This window comes from Ovis aries, chromosome 7 (genome assembly GCF_016772045.2).
Source record: "Ovis aries strain OAR_USU_Benz2616 breed Rambouillet chromosome 7, ARS-UI_Ramb_v3.0, whole genome shotgun sequence".
Lineage (NCBI taxonomy): Eukaryota > Metazoa > Chordata > Mammalia > Artiodactyla > Bovidae > Ovis > Ovis aries.
Window position 1 is genome coordinate 38,648,635 of NC_056060.1, and position 14,335 is coordinate 38,662,969.

At 34.1% G+C, this 14,335-nt stretch overlaps 1 protein-coding gene across 1 annotated transcript in view; it reads right to left on the minus strand.

Annotated features, from left to right (window-relative positions):
• MDGA2 (MAM domain containing glycosylphosphatidylinositol anchor 2) overlaps positions 1-14,335 on the minus strand; it is a 925,916-nt gene that overhangs the window by 523,993 nt on the left and 387,588 nt on the right. The window contains exon 2 of the mRNA XM_042252298.2: positions 6,848-6,987. Within this exon, the coding sequence (XP_042108232.1) occupies positions 6,848-6,987 (140 nt within the window). The remainder of the gene's footprint in view (positions 1-6,847; positions 6,988-14,335) is intronic.

The window sequence follows — 14,335 nt, forward strand, 5'->3', positions numbered from 1 at the left end:
TTAGGCTTTTGTTAAAACTGGCACTAAAAGAAAATCAAAATAAAAGATTAACAAGTCTAAAAAAAAATAATTGAGTCATTCCGAATAACTATTTTCTCATTTTTCAGTCCTAGAAATACTTGTTTTACACAAGTGCTTTTTTGTGTAACATGAATTAACTTTTTCAGATCATAGATAGGTTTTCCTCCTTATTGATTTTGTTTGAAGCATCTCTGAGAATTTCAGGAAAAGGCTGTGATGAGCCTAATTTGAAATAAATGTGCCATGCTTACAACCAGCACCTGTATAGATTATTAATTACAACTGATAGCACATTCTTTAATATAGACTAGATAGGTAATATTTTCTATAATTTTAATTAAAATTATTGAAGCTAAGTCTCAAATCTCAATATTTTAAAGTAAACCTAAGGAGTGGTACATTCCATTGGAGTTTCAAAACTAAATTCAGTTCTCTTAATGGGCATCTTTAATGTACTAGCCAGAAATGAAGAGGGTAAACTTGATTCAATAGGACCACAAGTAGATCACTACTATTAATATATTTGTTTTCACGCTACCTTTTTAAAATAGCAGGGATTCATACAACTATAAATGAATACTTATCTTTGAATGTGCCCCCAAAACTTACACTGTATTATGAATTTATCTTTCTCTGTGTGTGTACATATACATACATACATGCATATATATAATATAGACTTGAAAATAGAAAAATTGATTATCATCCCATCATGAAAAAATTCACATGTTAAAATTAGTGTATTTTGATTTTGTTGACAGCTCAAGTGAAAGTGAAAGTCGCTCACTCATGTCCGACTCTTTGTGACCCCATGGACTATACCATCTATGGAGTTCTCCAGGCCAGAATACTGGAGTGGTAGCTGTTCCCTTCTCCATGGGATCTTCCCAACCCAGGGATCAAACCCAGGTCTCCCATATTGCATGTGGATTCTTTCACAGCTGAGGCACCAAGGAAGCCCAAGAATACTAAAGTGGGTAACCTATCCCTTCTCCAGTGGACTTCCCAACCCAGGAATCAAACCAGGGTCTTCTGCACTGCAGGTGGCTTCTTTAATAGCTGAGCTACTAAGGAAACCCTGACAACTCAATAAGTACTACAAAAAATATTAAAAACTAAAGGAAAAATATATATTGTAGGGTATCTATCACTCAGAAATCTCCCCATACATCAAATAATACATACTGAAAATATATCAATGGGAGTATTCTTCTAATAATAAAAATACAAAACCAAATCAATGTCTATGTAGTTATACAACACTTCTACTTTAAAAGAATCACAGCTATTGACTTTAAAATGATCCATGTTAACTATGTACAATACAACCAATAGATCCTCAACCATATATTGATAAGCAATAGTGATTTCTTCTATCTTCTGGAAATGCCCTGATCATTTTAAAAAGCTTATTTCATGTCAACTGCTGCAATAAAATAATAATTATGTTCTCATAACTCATATATATTATATTTTTCATTGAAAGATGCAGATTTCAAAAAGACACATCTAATTTCAAACTTCCATGTGATCTGTATATCCAATTATTTTGACTTTGTTTTGAGATCCATTTTCCGATTACGCTGGAGATCCAATTTTGACAATATAATCTACAGCCATGCCATTTATATTATCTAAAAGTCTTAAGAAATAAAAGCAAAATTTAATTGAGCATCCTACCTTGCCTAGTGACATGTGGTTTACCTTTACAAGTCTTCAAGAAAAGTAGAAGTACAATAATCCTGAATCAGAATTAAGCAACATTAGGTCAGCAGCAAGGAAGCACAAACTAACGTTAGGTGGATAAATGTGCTTGCTCCTCATGAGGTTTGAGTCCAGAAGACAGGTACTGTATTATCCTGGAGTTGCCTCAGGAAGGAAAATCTGAGACAAGAGATTACAGGTAAAAGTTTATTTTCAGAATTAATTCCAGGGAAGCAAAATAGGGGACTGTGAACAGTGACACGGAGGAGAAAAACCAATAAAACAAAGTGTTATTATGCTAGACATTGCTGAGAGTGACTGGGGCTCCATTCTTCTGGGACCCTCCAAGGAACCATGTGGAAGTAGAATGTGTTACAGAATCACCTGACCAAGGGGGCAGGTATCAACTGGATCCTACTTCCTATTGACCAAAGAACAGCGTTTCAAATATCAATTACCACTATGCTGTAGAAAGTCCAGTCTTGTTCTAGAATCTAAAGGTTTGTGCTGTGACTCTATTCTTAGGACTTTAATATAAGATCCACACATTACCCATAAACAGCATCAAATCTTCTAGATCATCATGCTTGCGGAGCAGGCAAAATGATGTGTTATAATCAATATAATGGACTAGTATAATGTTATGTAGATTATGAAGATGATCTAGTTCTCTGTGCACTATAATGTTACAAAGAGTGAGACAGTTCATCTTGAGCTAGGGCAGAACTGGGCAAGTGCACGGCTGTCCATCTCACGTAAGAGCAAATTTTAAATCCTTCTCCTTGAGAATTGAAAACATTCACTTATCAGATGACTAGCTACATACTAGCTAGTATCAGAAGTGTGTCAGTTTTTTCCAGTGTAGACACAACTACTGGCCCAGATTACAGCTAGCTCAAAATACATGAGCTAAATTCATGCTTGTGACCAAGCCCAACTTCAATGAGAGAGTAAGGAATACCCTACCTACTCTATTGGGTTACCCGCAATTGAGTAGTGATGACAATAATGGTTTAGAATTATTAAGTTTATAGAAAAAAATTATTTTGTATCAGTAATACAATCATAAATATGATGATGACTAAGTATTTACTTTTTGCTAGGCACTCTGCTAAATGATCTACGTGTATTATCTCATTAGGTACATTGACTAATGTTGCTTTTGCAAGTATCTGGAATTGTCTGATAAATGTTTCTTCTAAGCATCAGGAACTGTTCATGGAATTAAACAAATGATGAACTCTGAAATAGCTGTAAATAAGTTCAGATCTCCTCAGGAAGAAAAATGACCCTTTAAATTCATGAGGATTTTTATTAAATGTTAAAAAGTCTTTGGTTAATGCTGATGTACTGGGCATAAAAAGTATCAGTACTTGTACAGTATATTAGAGTGTTGAACCAAAAGAGTCTTTCTATAGTCTATATTAAAAGTAATAGTAACAAAACTATTTGAAGGCATGATATCAATGATCAGAAAGGCTATAAGAGCTATCTCCTAAACAAGCTATGGGACTACATTTTCCCCATGTAGCCATGAACTTAATAAAGATGTACATAACCAGGGGGTGAGACTTTGTGAGTATGTGTTTGTGTCTATGTGTATATGGGGAAAATGTGAAAGTAGTTATTGATATGAAATTTGTGATTAATAAATTTTTGGATATTTATCCTAGACCCTTTCCCATATCCTATCCAAAGATATACTAAAAAAATATTAGTTGTTTCAGTTGGACAGTCACTCACCTGATACAGTAAACAGATCCAGTCTGTTAAATATGCTATTGTTTAAATCATTTATCAGAGAACTGTATTTATAATTCATTTCTTACTGGTTTTGTAACATTAAAAGAGAAGAGAGGAAGGAAAAAGGAAGAAGGAGAGAAGGAAAGAAGGAAGGAGAAAAGAAAAGAAGGGAAAAAAAGAAAAGGAAAATTAAGAGTTTAGGTAGCTGAATTCTGAAATTATGAATGTACAGATGTACAACAACACTAGGTTGGTAGATTAATTGACAAACCCTTGTCTCCATTCTTATTTTTCCATATATTAATATCTTTATAATAAGCCTTTCTTAATGAGGAGGACTTAGTTCTAGTCCTTGCAAGCTAAGAAAAGTTAATTAACAAAGATGCAAAGGCTCTGCAATACATTAAAACACAAAAATAGTGAAACTTATTGAAATATATCTAATTTAGACTATATAAATGCTAAGAACCATTTCTAAAATTTGCTTATTTCAAATATGTTCAACAGTAGAGACCAAGTATAAATTACTTAAAATAACAAAAAGCCAGTATATATTTTATTATGTGCCATCTGTTTATATGTATATATGTAACATATATGCATATATTTTTATAACCTGCATTTAACTTTTGAAAGGAGTCAGTGATATAGATATGATGGTTACCATTATCGTATTATACACACAGGAAAACTGAGATGCAGAGAGCAGTGAGGTTAAGGAACTTTCCCAAGATCACGCTAGTAGTCAAGAAGGATCCTGGACTATACCCATGCAGTCCCATGCTCATAACCACTACTATGTACTGAATTTATTCACTTATTTTAAAGAAATTTTACATTGCTGCCTTAGAATACTTGTGGAAATGGAAATCTTTATGACTCTCATTGCCAGAGAAATAGGTAACAGATTAAGAAATCTGAAAAATGAATGAGGAACTTCTCTTTTTCACTGCATTTCCAAATATTATCATATTCAGATTAAACAAAGGAGCAAGAAAACCTTTTCAGCTTCATGGTATTAGCCAAGAAAATTCATCCTGAGAAAACCAGCTGCCAACAGCACGCCCTTTAGTATTTAGACAGGATGCAAAGGCCCAGCTGTTTTGTCAGCCTTCCTTACACAGCTTGTTGACAAAGAAGAGGCCCAGTTAATTTTCCAAGTATGCAATATAAACCGAAACTGATTCACCTGCAAACACCTGAATTGCTTCTAGGAATGAAGAAATAATGATACCAAAATAATAAATTTTTCATAGGATTAGAGTACACTGAAATGATTCCAAAAATGGAATTTATCAGGAAAAATGGATAAGGCAATAATCTACTTCTGTTTTTCAGAACTTCTTTCAGATTGCTCAGAGCTCAAAGATTCCATCCAGACTGCTGAAGCATGAAAGGGAAGATGTATGGACAAAATAAGAAATGTCGAGACTGAGAGAATGTAAGTATGAAGATAGAGGGAGCAGAATATCGGATGAATTAAAATGTAAGTTGCATCTTTAGTTCAGAATGTGCAGAATTTGGTACCGTCATTGTAAGAATAAGGGGATCATCAGTGAGTATTCTCTTGTGTCTTCTTTTAGGTTTACTCGGACATTCCTGTTTTGATTTCAATTTTTTTACTCTGGAATTTTTATTCTATGACTATAAATTAAAAAAATAATAACACTGAACTTTCTTTGGGATAATATTCTTGAGTTAATATCATTTTTAATATAACTAAAATTATTTTAATTGGACTACATTATTTTCTATACAAATTTTTAAATAAAAGTGCTGTTTAAATATCAACTTATTTACCTACATCATATTTCAACAATTATTGCTTCTGGGCTTGTGTATTTAGTTTGACAATCATTTTTTTTCTACCAAAGCTAATTCACTGGGTCAAATTTTCTGCCTATGTATGCTCAGTTGCTCAGTCGTGTCTGACTCTGTGACCCCATGGCTCCTCTGTCCATGGAATTGTCCAGGCAAAAATACTGGAGCAGGTTGGCATTTCCTACTCCAAAGAACCTTCCTGATCCAGAGATCAAACCCACGTCTCTTAAGTATCCTGCACTGGCATGCAGATTCTTTATAACTGCACTAACTGGGAAGCCTCAAATTATCTATAACTCAATTTTATTGAGACAAATTTATTCTTTAATAAATTTTCTGTTCTTAGAAAGTATCATAATTTGCAGTTTTAGCCACTATGGATCTTAATATTTCAAAATAATTTTTAGATTACTTTTATCGTTTTCCATTTTTTCAACAGCATGATTTTTATAAAACATATTTCCCCATTAAAGTTCACTCATGGTCTCATCAATACATTGCTTCATTCTATAAAGTTCACATGCTTATTTTCATTTGCTCTTCAGGGTCAAAATGGCAGAGTCAAAACATCTTCGAGAATTAAAGAGTTAAGGATGACAAGACCAAAAGACAAGATTAAAATGATGGGAGATTTTATAATCTTCACACTGTTCTGTACTTTTCCCTGTACAGTCGTGTGTTAACTGGAATTTTTTTCTGTAATACAAATAAAATATATAACTTTATCTACAAAATGAGATTTCTTTTTCAGAACAGTGTTTGTGTTGAATAACAATCTATATTTTGAACCAGTCAAGTTAAATATATGACAATAATAACTGGCAATTAATGAATAAAACATCCTGAAAATTTTGGATCTGAATTAAATCTTTAAATCACAAATACATAGCCTAACAATATTATCTCTTATCTAACCTCTTTTTTCACTCGTACAATTTTTTTCTTTGCTCATTATTTATCACTTTAGTGCCCCGTGAAAGTCTCAATTTCTGTTCCTGGTACTTAGCTTGTAAAAGCTGTACCTGCTTACTCTGAGAACCTGAATTCACATAGCACCTGCAAATATCTGTTTTTCAAGGTTTTCTCTGAATATAATGACAAGGAGTAAGGAAAGTACCTGTGACCTCGTGCATCACATTTTTAGAACAAACGCCTCCTCCACTGCAATTATGTCATCATGAAATCATGTTCCACGTTCTAAAATAAACTCATTGCCATATGAATTGTTATCTGACAGAGATATTTTTGCAGTTGTCTTTTTTAACAGCTTTCTTAGACTAGTGTCTTTTAAATTTCTCACAATACCAAAACAAAAAATTTTTCTTTGTCTATTCTACATGCTTACTTAAGCTTGAATGTTCAACAATTACCACCCTTATCCTACATTGCACATATAATATAGATTTCACATACACACACATACAAACACATACACATTTTTAGCTAAATCATCTAAACATATATATATATATATATATATATATATATATACACTTTTTTTTTCTGATTTGCAAGACAAGTCAGAGAGTTTTCCACAATTTCACGGTTCAGGACTCACCTGTGGACGTGGATGTCCCGTGACTAGACAGGTCAATTCCAGGGTTTCCCCTTCCCGTATAGTGTAGACCCTTTCTGAGTAGCGCTCCTCTTCAATGTTACAGGCCAAGCCTGAATGCACAATACGAACCGTGGGGGGAGCTGTTGAATCAGAAAGAAGATACGTAAAAAGATAAATAAACTGTCATCCAATGAATCATCGTGGTTGTAAACAGCAATTCTTATTAGATTTTAGCTCTGTCAGATCCATCAGTCTTAACACTTTGAACATCCTCAAGGGATTAAACATTTTGCTGGACAGAAAGCTTCAAATTTATCTAAAAGTCGCCAACACATTCTGAAAATGGAAAATGGGAGTAGGGTGCTGAGGAAAACTGGTGGTTCAGGAAATCACCAGCATTACAAGACCTGGGATAAAACTATGACTGCTAAAATGTGATAGTTCCCCTCATCTCTGAAATCTAAAATTTAATATAGTAAAGGATGTTGTCCAAAGTCTATGTAGTAGTGACAGTCGTTCAGCCGTGTCCGTCTCTTTGCAACCCCACAGACTGTGGTCCCCCAGGCTCCTCTGTCCGTGAGATTCTCTGTGCAAGAATACTGGAGTGGGTTGCCATTCCCTTCTCCAGAGGATCTTCCTGACCTAGGGACAGAAACCAGGTCTCCAGCATTGCAGGTAGATTCTTTACCGTCTGTGATACAGGGACTATGGTGGTGAAAAAGAAAGATCACTCAAAGGAAAAAGCAATCTAAATTAAAGACATTTCCATTTTTCTGTTAATGTTCTAAGTCCTGTGTTAAAACTAGGAAGCTAAAGCATAGGAAGATTTAGCTGTCAGAAATTGAGTATCAACTTAGTTTTTAATATGTATAGACTCCTATATTAATATGAACAAAAGACACTGGTGAAGATCATAGATCACTGAGGCCTAAGTATAAAATTCTGACTCAAGATAGACTTAGTTTTCACGAAATTGTATAAATTCTTAAGTACAATTTCTCCTACTTCAATGCTACATGGGCCTATAAAACTTGTCTAGGATTCAATGACTTACTCTTTGTTACCCTATGGAATATAGCCCACCAGGTTCCTCTGTCCATGGAATTTTCTAGGCAAGAATAATAGAGCAGATTGCCATGCGCTAAGAATTGAATCCAGGTCTCCTGCACCACCAGGGAAGCCCACAGGAAACCTATTATATGCAAAAACTCTTTTGGTCCTGAGAAATACTTAGATAATAGGATAGGCTTCTTGCCATCAAGGAGATTACAGTAAGTGACTCGCTTCAAATTGGAGATCATCCCCACTTGTGAATTCAGCAATTTTGTTTGTAATATATTTGGAGTAGAGAAGAAAAATTTGTTGTACTGGAGAAATAGCTTTATCTGTATATAAGAACAATGATCTCAAGAATTTACTGATAGCAATCCCAGCCTCAACAGCAGTATTATCAGCAGAGGCTGTAGTTGCTTAAAAATTAATATGACTATATTTGGAATTTTTTACTTAACATTTAAAAGATCATGAATATTGTTAAATTTGCAGATAAATTTGGTGATTTATGGAGGAAATAAGATAATTATAAGTCCAACTTACAGGAAATTTTCTTTTGGGACAACCTATGCTCTGAAAATAAAAAATAATTTCCAATACTAATACTTTGCTTTACATAACAAAAATGTATAGAATACTCCTAGAGTTTAAGAACTGAAAAGGGCAAAGTTTCTTATTGTTCTTAATTTCAAACTGAAAGACAGAGAAGTCTGCTTGTAAATAATAGTAATAAAACAACCAGTTATTTCCATTTTCTTTCTGGCTATCCAAGCAAAGTACTGTTCTTCAACCTTTCAATGCAAGATCAAATTTAAACTTCAATTTAGATACCTAATATTAGAAAGCCACTTATTCTTAAACATCTGTTGCACAACTGTATACATATTATGGAGGTTAACAAACTGATGATAATCAATTAACACTTTCAAAATATAAATAGAAAATTGTTAAGGAAGAAAATAGAGATTCATTACCTTGAAATATATTTCTATGCCAAATTTAGCCTAACAAGTGATAGTTCACATGTTTATTAATACATCTAACTATATAGTAACATGGCATCTTTTCTAGATTATTTTACAATGTTATTTTTGCTTTATTTAATATCAATGAATAGTATTATTATTTTAAGGATCATCTTTCCAAAGAATCATTATGCAAATAAGTAGCTTTATTTTAAAAGTTTAAATTATACACTAAGCACACTGTCTTCATCTACAAGGGTTAATTTTCTGCTATTTTCTTCCATATTTTAACACACTCTTGGAAGAGGTAATTGCCTATATATTGAGCCTTCCACCTATCTTATAGGAAGGTGGAATATTCTACCAAATTATAAATGTTAAAGACGTACTTTATCCAGTATGCGTTAAAATATATAGTCAGTACTTCAGGAGCTCAATGATAATGTGAACATTTTGGAAGCTGCCATGAACTCTTCTGGCCTGCAGAAAGCTCAACTGAAAGGTCTTAGAATTCATCCAGGTCAATGCTCTTATTTCCGAATTATGGAAGGAAAGTCTGAGAACATCAGGTGAGCTGGCAACAGGCTTGCAGCTAGTTGTGGCCTCAATGAGACCAGGACCACTGGTCCTAGGCTTTCTTTACTAACTCACGCTATTAATTCTATAACAGACATAGTCAAAGAAGGTTTAAATAACTCCTAAACTAGATCTAGACTAGGGGGTAAAAAAAGATTGAGAAAAAGTTCATGAAGTAGTTATAGCACCATAACTAGATCAACAATATTAATTGTACAATTGTTCCAAACCTAGCCAGTGTAACATTGTCACAATTTTTGTCCTGTCTCCAATCCCTAACAAAATATTATGATTTCCCAAATAATATGTTGTAACTTCTTTTTTCATTATGTTGAATTTTCCCTAAGAGGGACTTCCCAGCCAATGCAGGAAACATAAGAGACTTGAGTTTCATCCCTTCGGGAAGATCCCCTGGAAAAGGAAATGGCAACCCAGTCCAGTACTCCTGCCTAGAAAATTCCACAAATAGAGGAGCATGGCAGGCTATAGTCCATGGGGTTACAAAGAGTCAGACACGATTGAGTATCTAAACAGCATGACATTTCATGGAGTCCAAATCACCCCACATGGCGTTTAGTCCCCCATAAATGGGCCACATATTGACAATTCAACATGAAATCTCACTTCTCTGTATCATCAGCCCAGTATCAGTGGGAAGTTAAAGAACACTGACAATTCAATTTCTTTGATCATAATGTCCCCCCATATAGAATTCCCACACTGATCTTTGGACCAATGTTGCGAAAGCTTCTTGAATTACTTAGCAATGATTTTCTTCTCTTTTTTTTACCAGGAAATGAGCATTGCCCAGTGATTCTCCTTTTTCTTAACATTATAACTTGATCAGAAGCATGTCATTACAAGAATGAACATCATTTTGAGCATCTGTACCACATTACCTAATTCAGAGCACAGAGTAGGTATTTAATAATTAATTCATAATTTTAAAGCATGTATCACTATAAGGACTCTTCCCTCCTATTTTAGCAAAAATATCAACTATTAGGACACTGAATTTGCCTACTTTGAATACAAATACAATTTGCAGAACTTTATCTAAAGCAAGACATATTTTATCCTCTGCCTTGATGGAAAAAAATCTTAACTCATCATTCTTAAATTGGACTAAGGGTTATGATCCCCTTTGCCCTGTAGAGTCAGCAATGAATTAAAATGTTAAAATATTGCAAGAGACTCATATTCATCCAAATTTGCTTGCAGTAAACAAAATCCCATTATATAAAATCTTTCCTAACACTAATTCTATCAACTCCCTTAATCTGAATAAACTGGCTTTGGGCTCAAGAGGTCAGCCTAAAAGGATAGAAGAGAAACATTCTCTTATCTTGTTAGCTTATACTTTTGAAAGTCATACCAAATTCTCTCTGTATTCTGTTGGAGAAAGAACACAAATAAATTCTCCAATGGCAACAGCAAGAGCATATTTTAGCCTTTTATCTCATAAAAATACTTTCAAACATATATTAATTGAGCAACTGCTATAGATGAGATGAGACATGTGCTAAGGATACGAAGATTGATGCTACGAGCGGTGCCCTCTATGCCCACTGCCTATTGTGTTTTCAGCCTATTGGGTCTGACCAATTTATTTACATACAGAAGTCATTCAAAAATTACAACTGAACAGAATAGTTATCTAACAGAAGAAAGTGAAAAGTACTACAACAGGACAAGGCAGAAACTGACTAAATCTGCCTGGGGGATTCCGACAGGTTTCAGGAAGCCAATGACATTTAACAAGGTTTGGAAAGATACACACAGTGGAGGCAAAAGAACATTCCAGAGAAAGGAAACAGTGTGTTCAAAAGCATGTAATCATGTCTTTTGACATAATACTGCCTGCAGTGTTCAGGAAATAACTACATGAAAATGTGATCCACACAATTTATAATCTACTCCAAACCCCGAGACCAGTGCCACTCTCTCAATCTACCCTGATGTCTCCAGACATAAGAAAGAGACCGTAGGGCCCTGCCAATGGAAAAGATGAGAGAAACCTACATGAGAGTTCTTATTAGACAAGACAAGCACTGATTGATGTGGGAGTGAGGAAACATGAATTCAGATGTCACTGAAGTTAATATTTTGGTTAAACAGGTGAATGACTTTTTTTTAATAAAAAATATTCTCTTGATCAGTAGGGGCTCCACATTATTCACAGGTGGGAGAGACTTAAAATGAGGGGATCTGAGTCCAAATAATGGAGTGCTTTGTTAGAGAGAGGACTTAGACATGAAGTGTTTTTGAGGGAGAAGCTTTTTCCATGTTCCTGAAGGATATGCTGTTATTAGCCATTAATAAGTTTCATAATAAGAGTTTTCTTTCCTCTAACAATGCTAAGCAAGAGCATTGTACTTTTGCATATCCTTCAAATCCCTGGTCCAACTATTCTCTGGGAATTCAAGTTCCAATAATATCGTACAACTTTGCTACACTAGTTCAAGGTAACTTGGGGTTACTGAGTCACTAGTTTAAAACAGTACAAAAGTCTTCTCCTCCCTCCTTTTTCCACAATGAATTCCCATTCAAGTTTTAAATTAAGTATTATGTCTACAAGCATGGGGCTTCCCTTGTGCCTCAGACAATAAAGAATCTGCTGCAATGCAGGAGACCCAGGTTTGATCCCTGGGTTGGGAAGATTCCCTGGAGAAGGGTATGGCAACTCACTCCAGTATTCTTGCCTAGAGAATTCCATGGACAGAGGAGTCTGGGGTCACAAAGAGTTGAACACAACTGAGTGACTAACATTTTTGCTTTTCTCTGAGTATAGTCTATAATTATCCCTCTTCTTGGTGACAATTCTTTTGCCTAATATCTTTCTCCTTAGGCTCACTATATTAATATATATTTAATATAATAAATTCAGATAAGGAAGCGGAGAATATGAAGATTTGGAGAGGAGGTGAAAATTTTAGTTTTAGATGCTGATGGTGAGCTGGGCACAAATGAAAAGTTGCTGCTTGATATAAAGATTTAGAGCTTTTAAATGGTAGCTGATGTTTGACAGCAATAGAATAGATGCAAAGCCTAAAACAGAACATGTAGAGTGAAAAATTAAGAGGATAATGATAAAATCATAAGGAATGTGAATTCTTGGTACAGAGCTGTTGTGGATGTGAATATGGATACAGTGAGGCCAAGAAAGGAGACTCAGAGGCAGAAGGAATACAAAGAAAATGTAATGCTTCAAAAGTTATACAAAGAGATGCTTGAGGATGGTAAATTGTCCAAAACTGTCACTTACAACAGATTTGAAGGGGCATAAACAAAAGATCATTGCCAATGATAGTTAGGAAGGCACTGGGAAATTTCAAGTGAGGCTGTAGAACAACAGGGGGAAAAGATGAAGGAGGTGAGGTTTGAGAAAGATTAAAGTCTTCCTGGGTCAACCAAGCTTCAGGCAAAAGGCAAAACTGCTTTGAGGTTTACCCACAAGTAAAAAATAAGGAAGCATACAATTAAGCATTCTAAAATACTATGCCATGTCTCAGGATTACAAAGACCAACTATTTACATTATAAGAAACAAACCATAATGCCTGTATTTCCGACATAAACTGTAACTTTTAACCATACTATACTATTTTTCTACTATCTTTCATCATGCCTCTAAAATTAAATTTCTCTAAAATCTGGCTTTCTTTATTTTCTTCCTTTTTCTTATTTTTCTGCTCTTTTACTCTTTACAAGTTTAAATCTTGTAACTTTGTTATCCCATATGCAGAAATCGCTCAAAACAGTCTAATCTTTTCTGCAAAAAAAAAAAAAAATCAAAATTAATTCTCATAGCATATAAATATGCTAATCTCTCCCATATTAAAGACTGGAGACAAAACAACATTTATCCTCTCATCACAGGTCTCCTCTCATCTTTGCTTTACAGCCTAGTGACTGGAACTAATGGTACCCACTCTATGCCAGATTTTGCACGTTTTTGCAATCCTCAGGCCATAGCAGTCTGGCACCTACCTTATCTTTTGTGTTTATAAAAGAATAAAGAGAAAAATAGAAAACTGTTTTCTTTGCTCTACTGCTAATTTTTGTCATTATTTTGATCCCTTATATCTCCTTCAGTCTTAGTTTGCCTGCCCTCATTTCTGCAACTATAAGGATCTTTTGAAATTACACATTTGTTCTACCCTTCAGAACAATATAAACTATTATTATATCCCACTATTATTCTTACAACCATGAATGTAAGCATATATTAAAACATGCAGATAGCAGAATATTCAATTTCTATGTCTATTATGATAATTTCTGCAAAAAATAGCTAAAATCTTTCTGTTACTGTCATTTAAATAATCCCAAATGGACAATATCTTGATACACAAACATTTTGCAGATTATTTATAATCGGCTTTTACTCATTTGGTTGTTTTTAATTAACTACTATTTCAGCATCAAGGTGAATTTATTTTCCTTTACCCTCATCCTTCATACTTGGTTAACACTGAATTCTTGCCCACTGGAGAGAAATACATTTTTATCTTTAATATGATGAGTTATAAAGTGAAAGTACTAAGATCATATTGATCATATTTTGGATTTAATCAAAAGAAGATCATATCTACCTCAGCATGACTTTGGTGAAGGCTCTGAATATGAAAGGTTTTGAATATTTTGTATTATTTCCTCAGCACATGTTGAGCAGCATTGTTATAAATTAATTGAACTGCCCTAAGAAATTCTGCAAAGCCCAGAGTAACGTAAGAAAATTAAACCCTGAAGCCTCTGGTTCTAGAAAGAAGCTATTAATTTTTCCTAAATAACAGAGGTTGATCTGATTTTTTAGGTTAATGTTAGTCAAGAATTTAAAGCAAAGAGTTTATATTTTTAATTAAAAAACAAGTTATTTGTTATATGCAATAGAT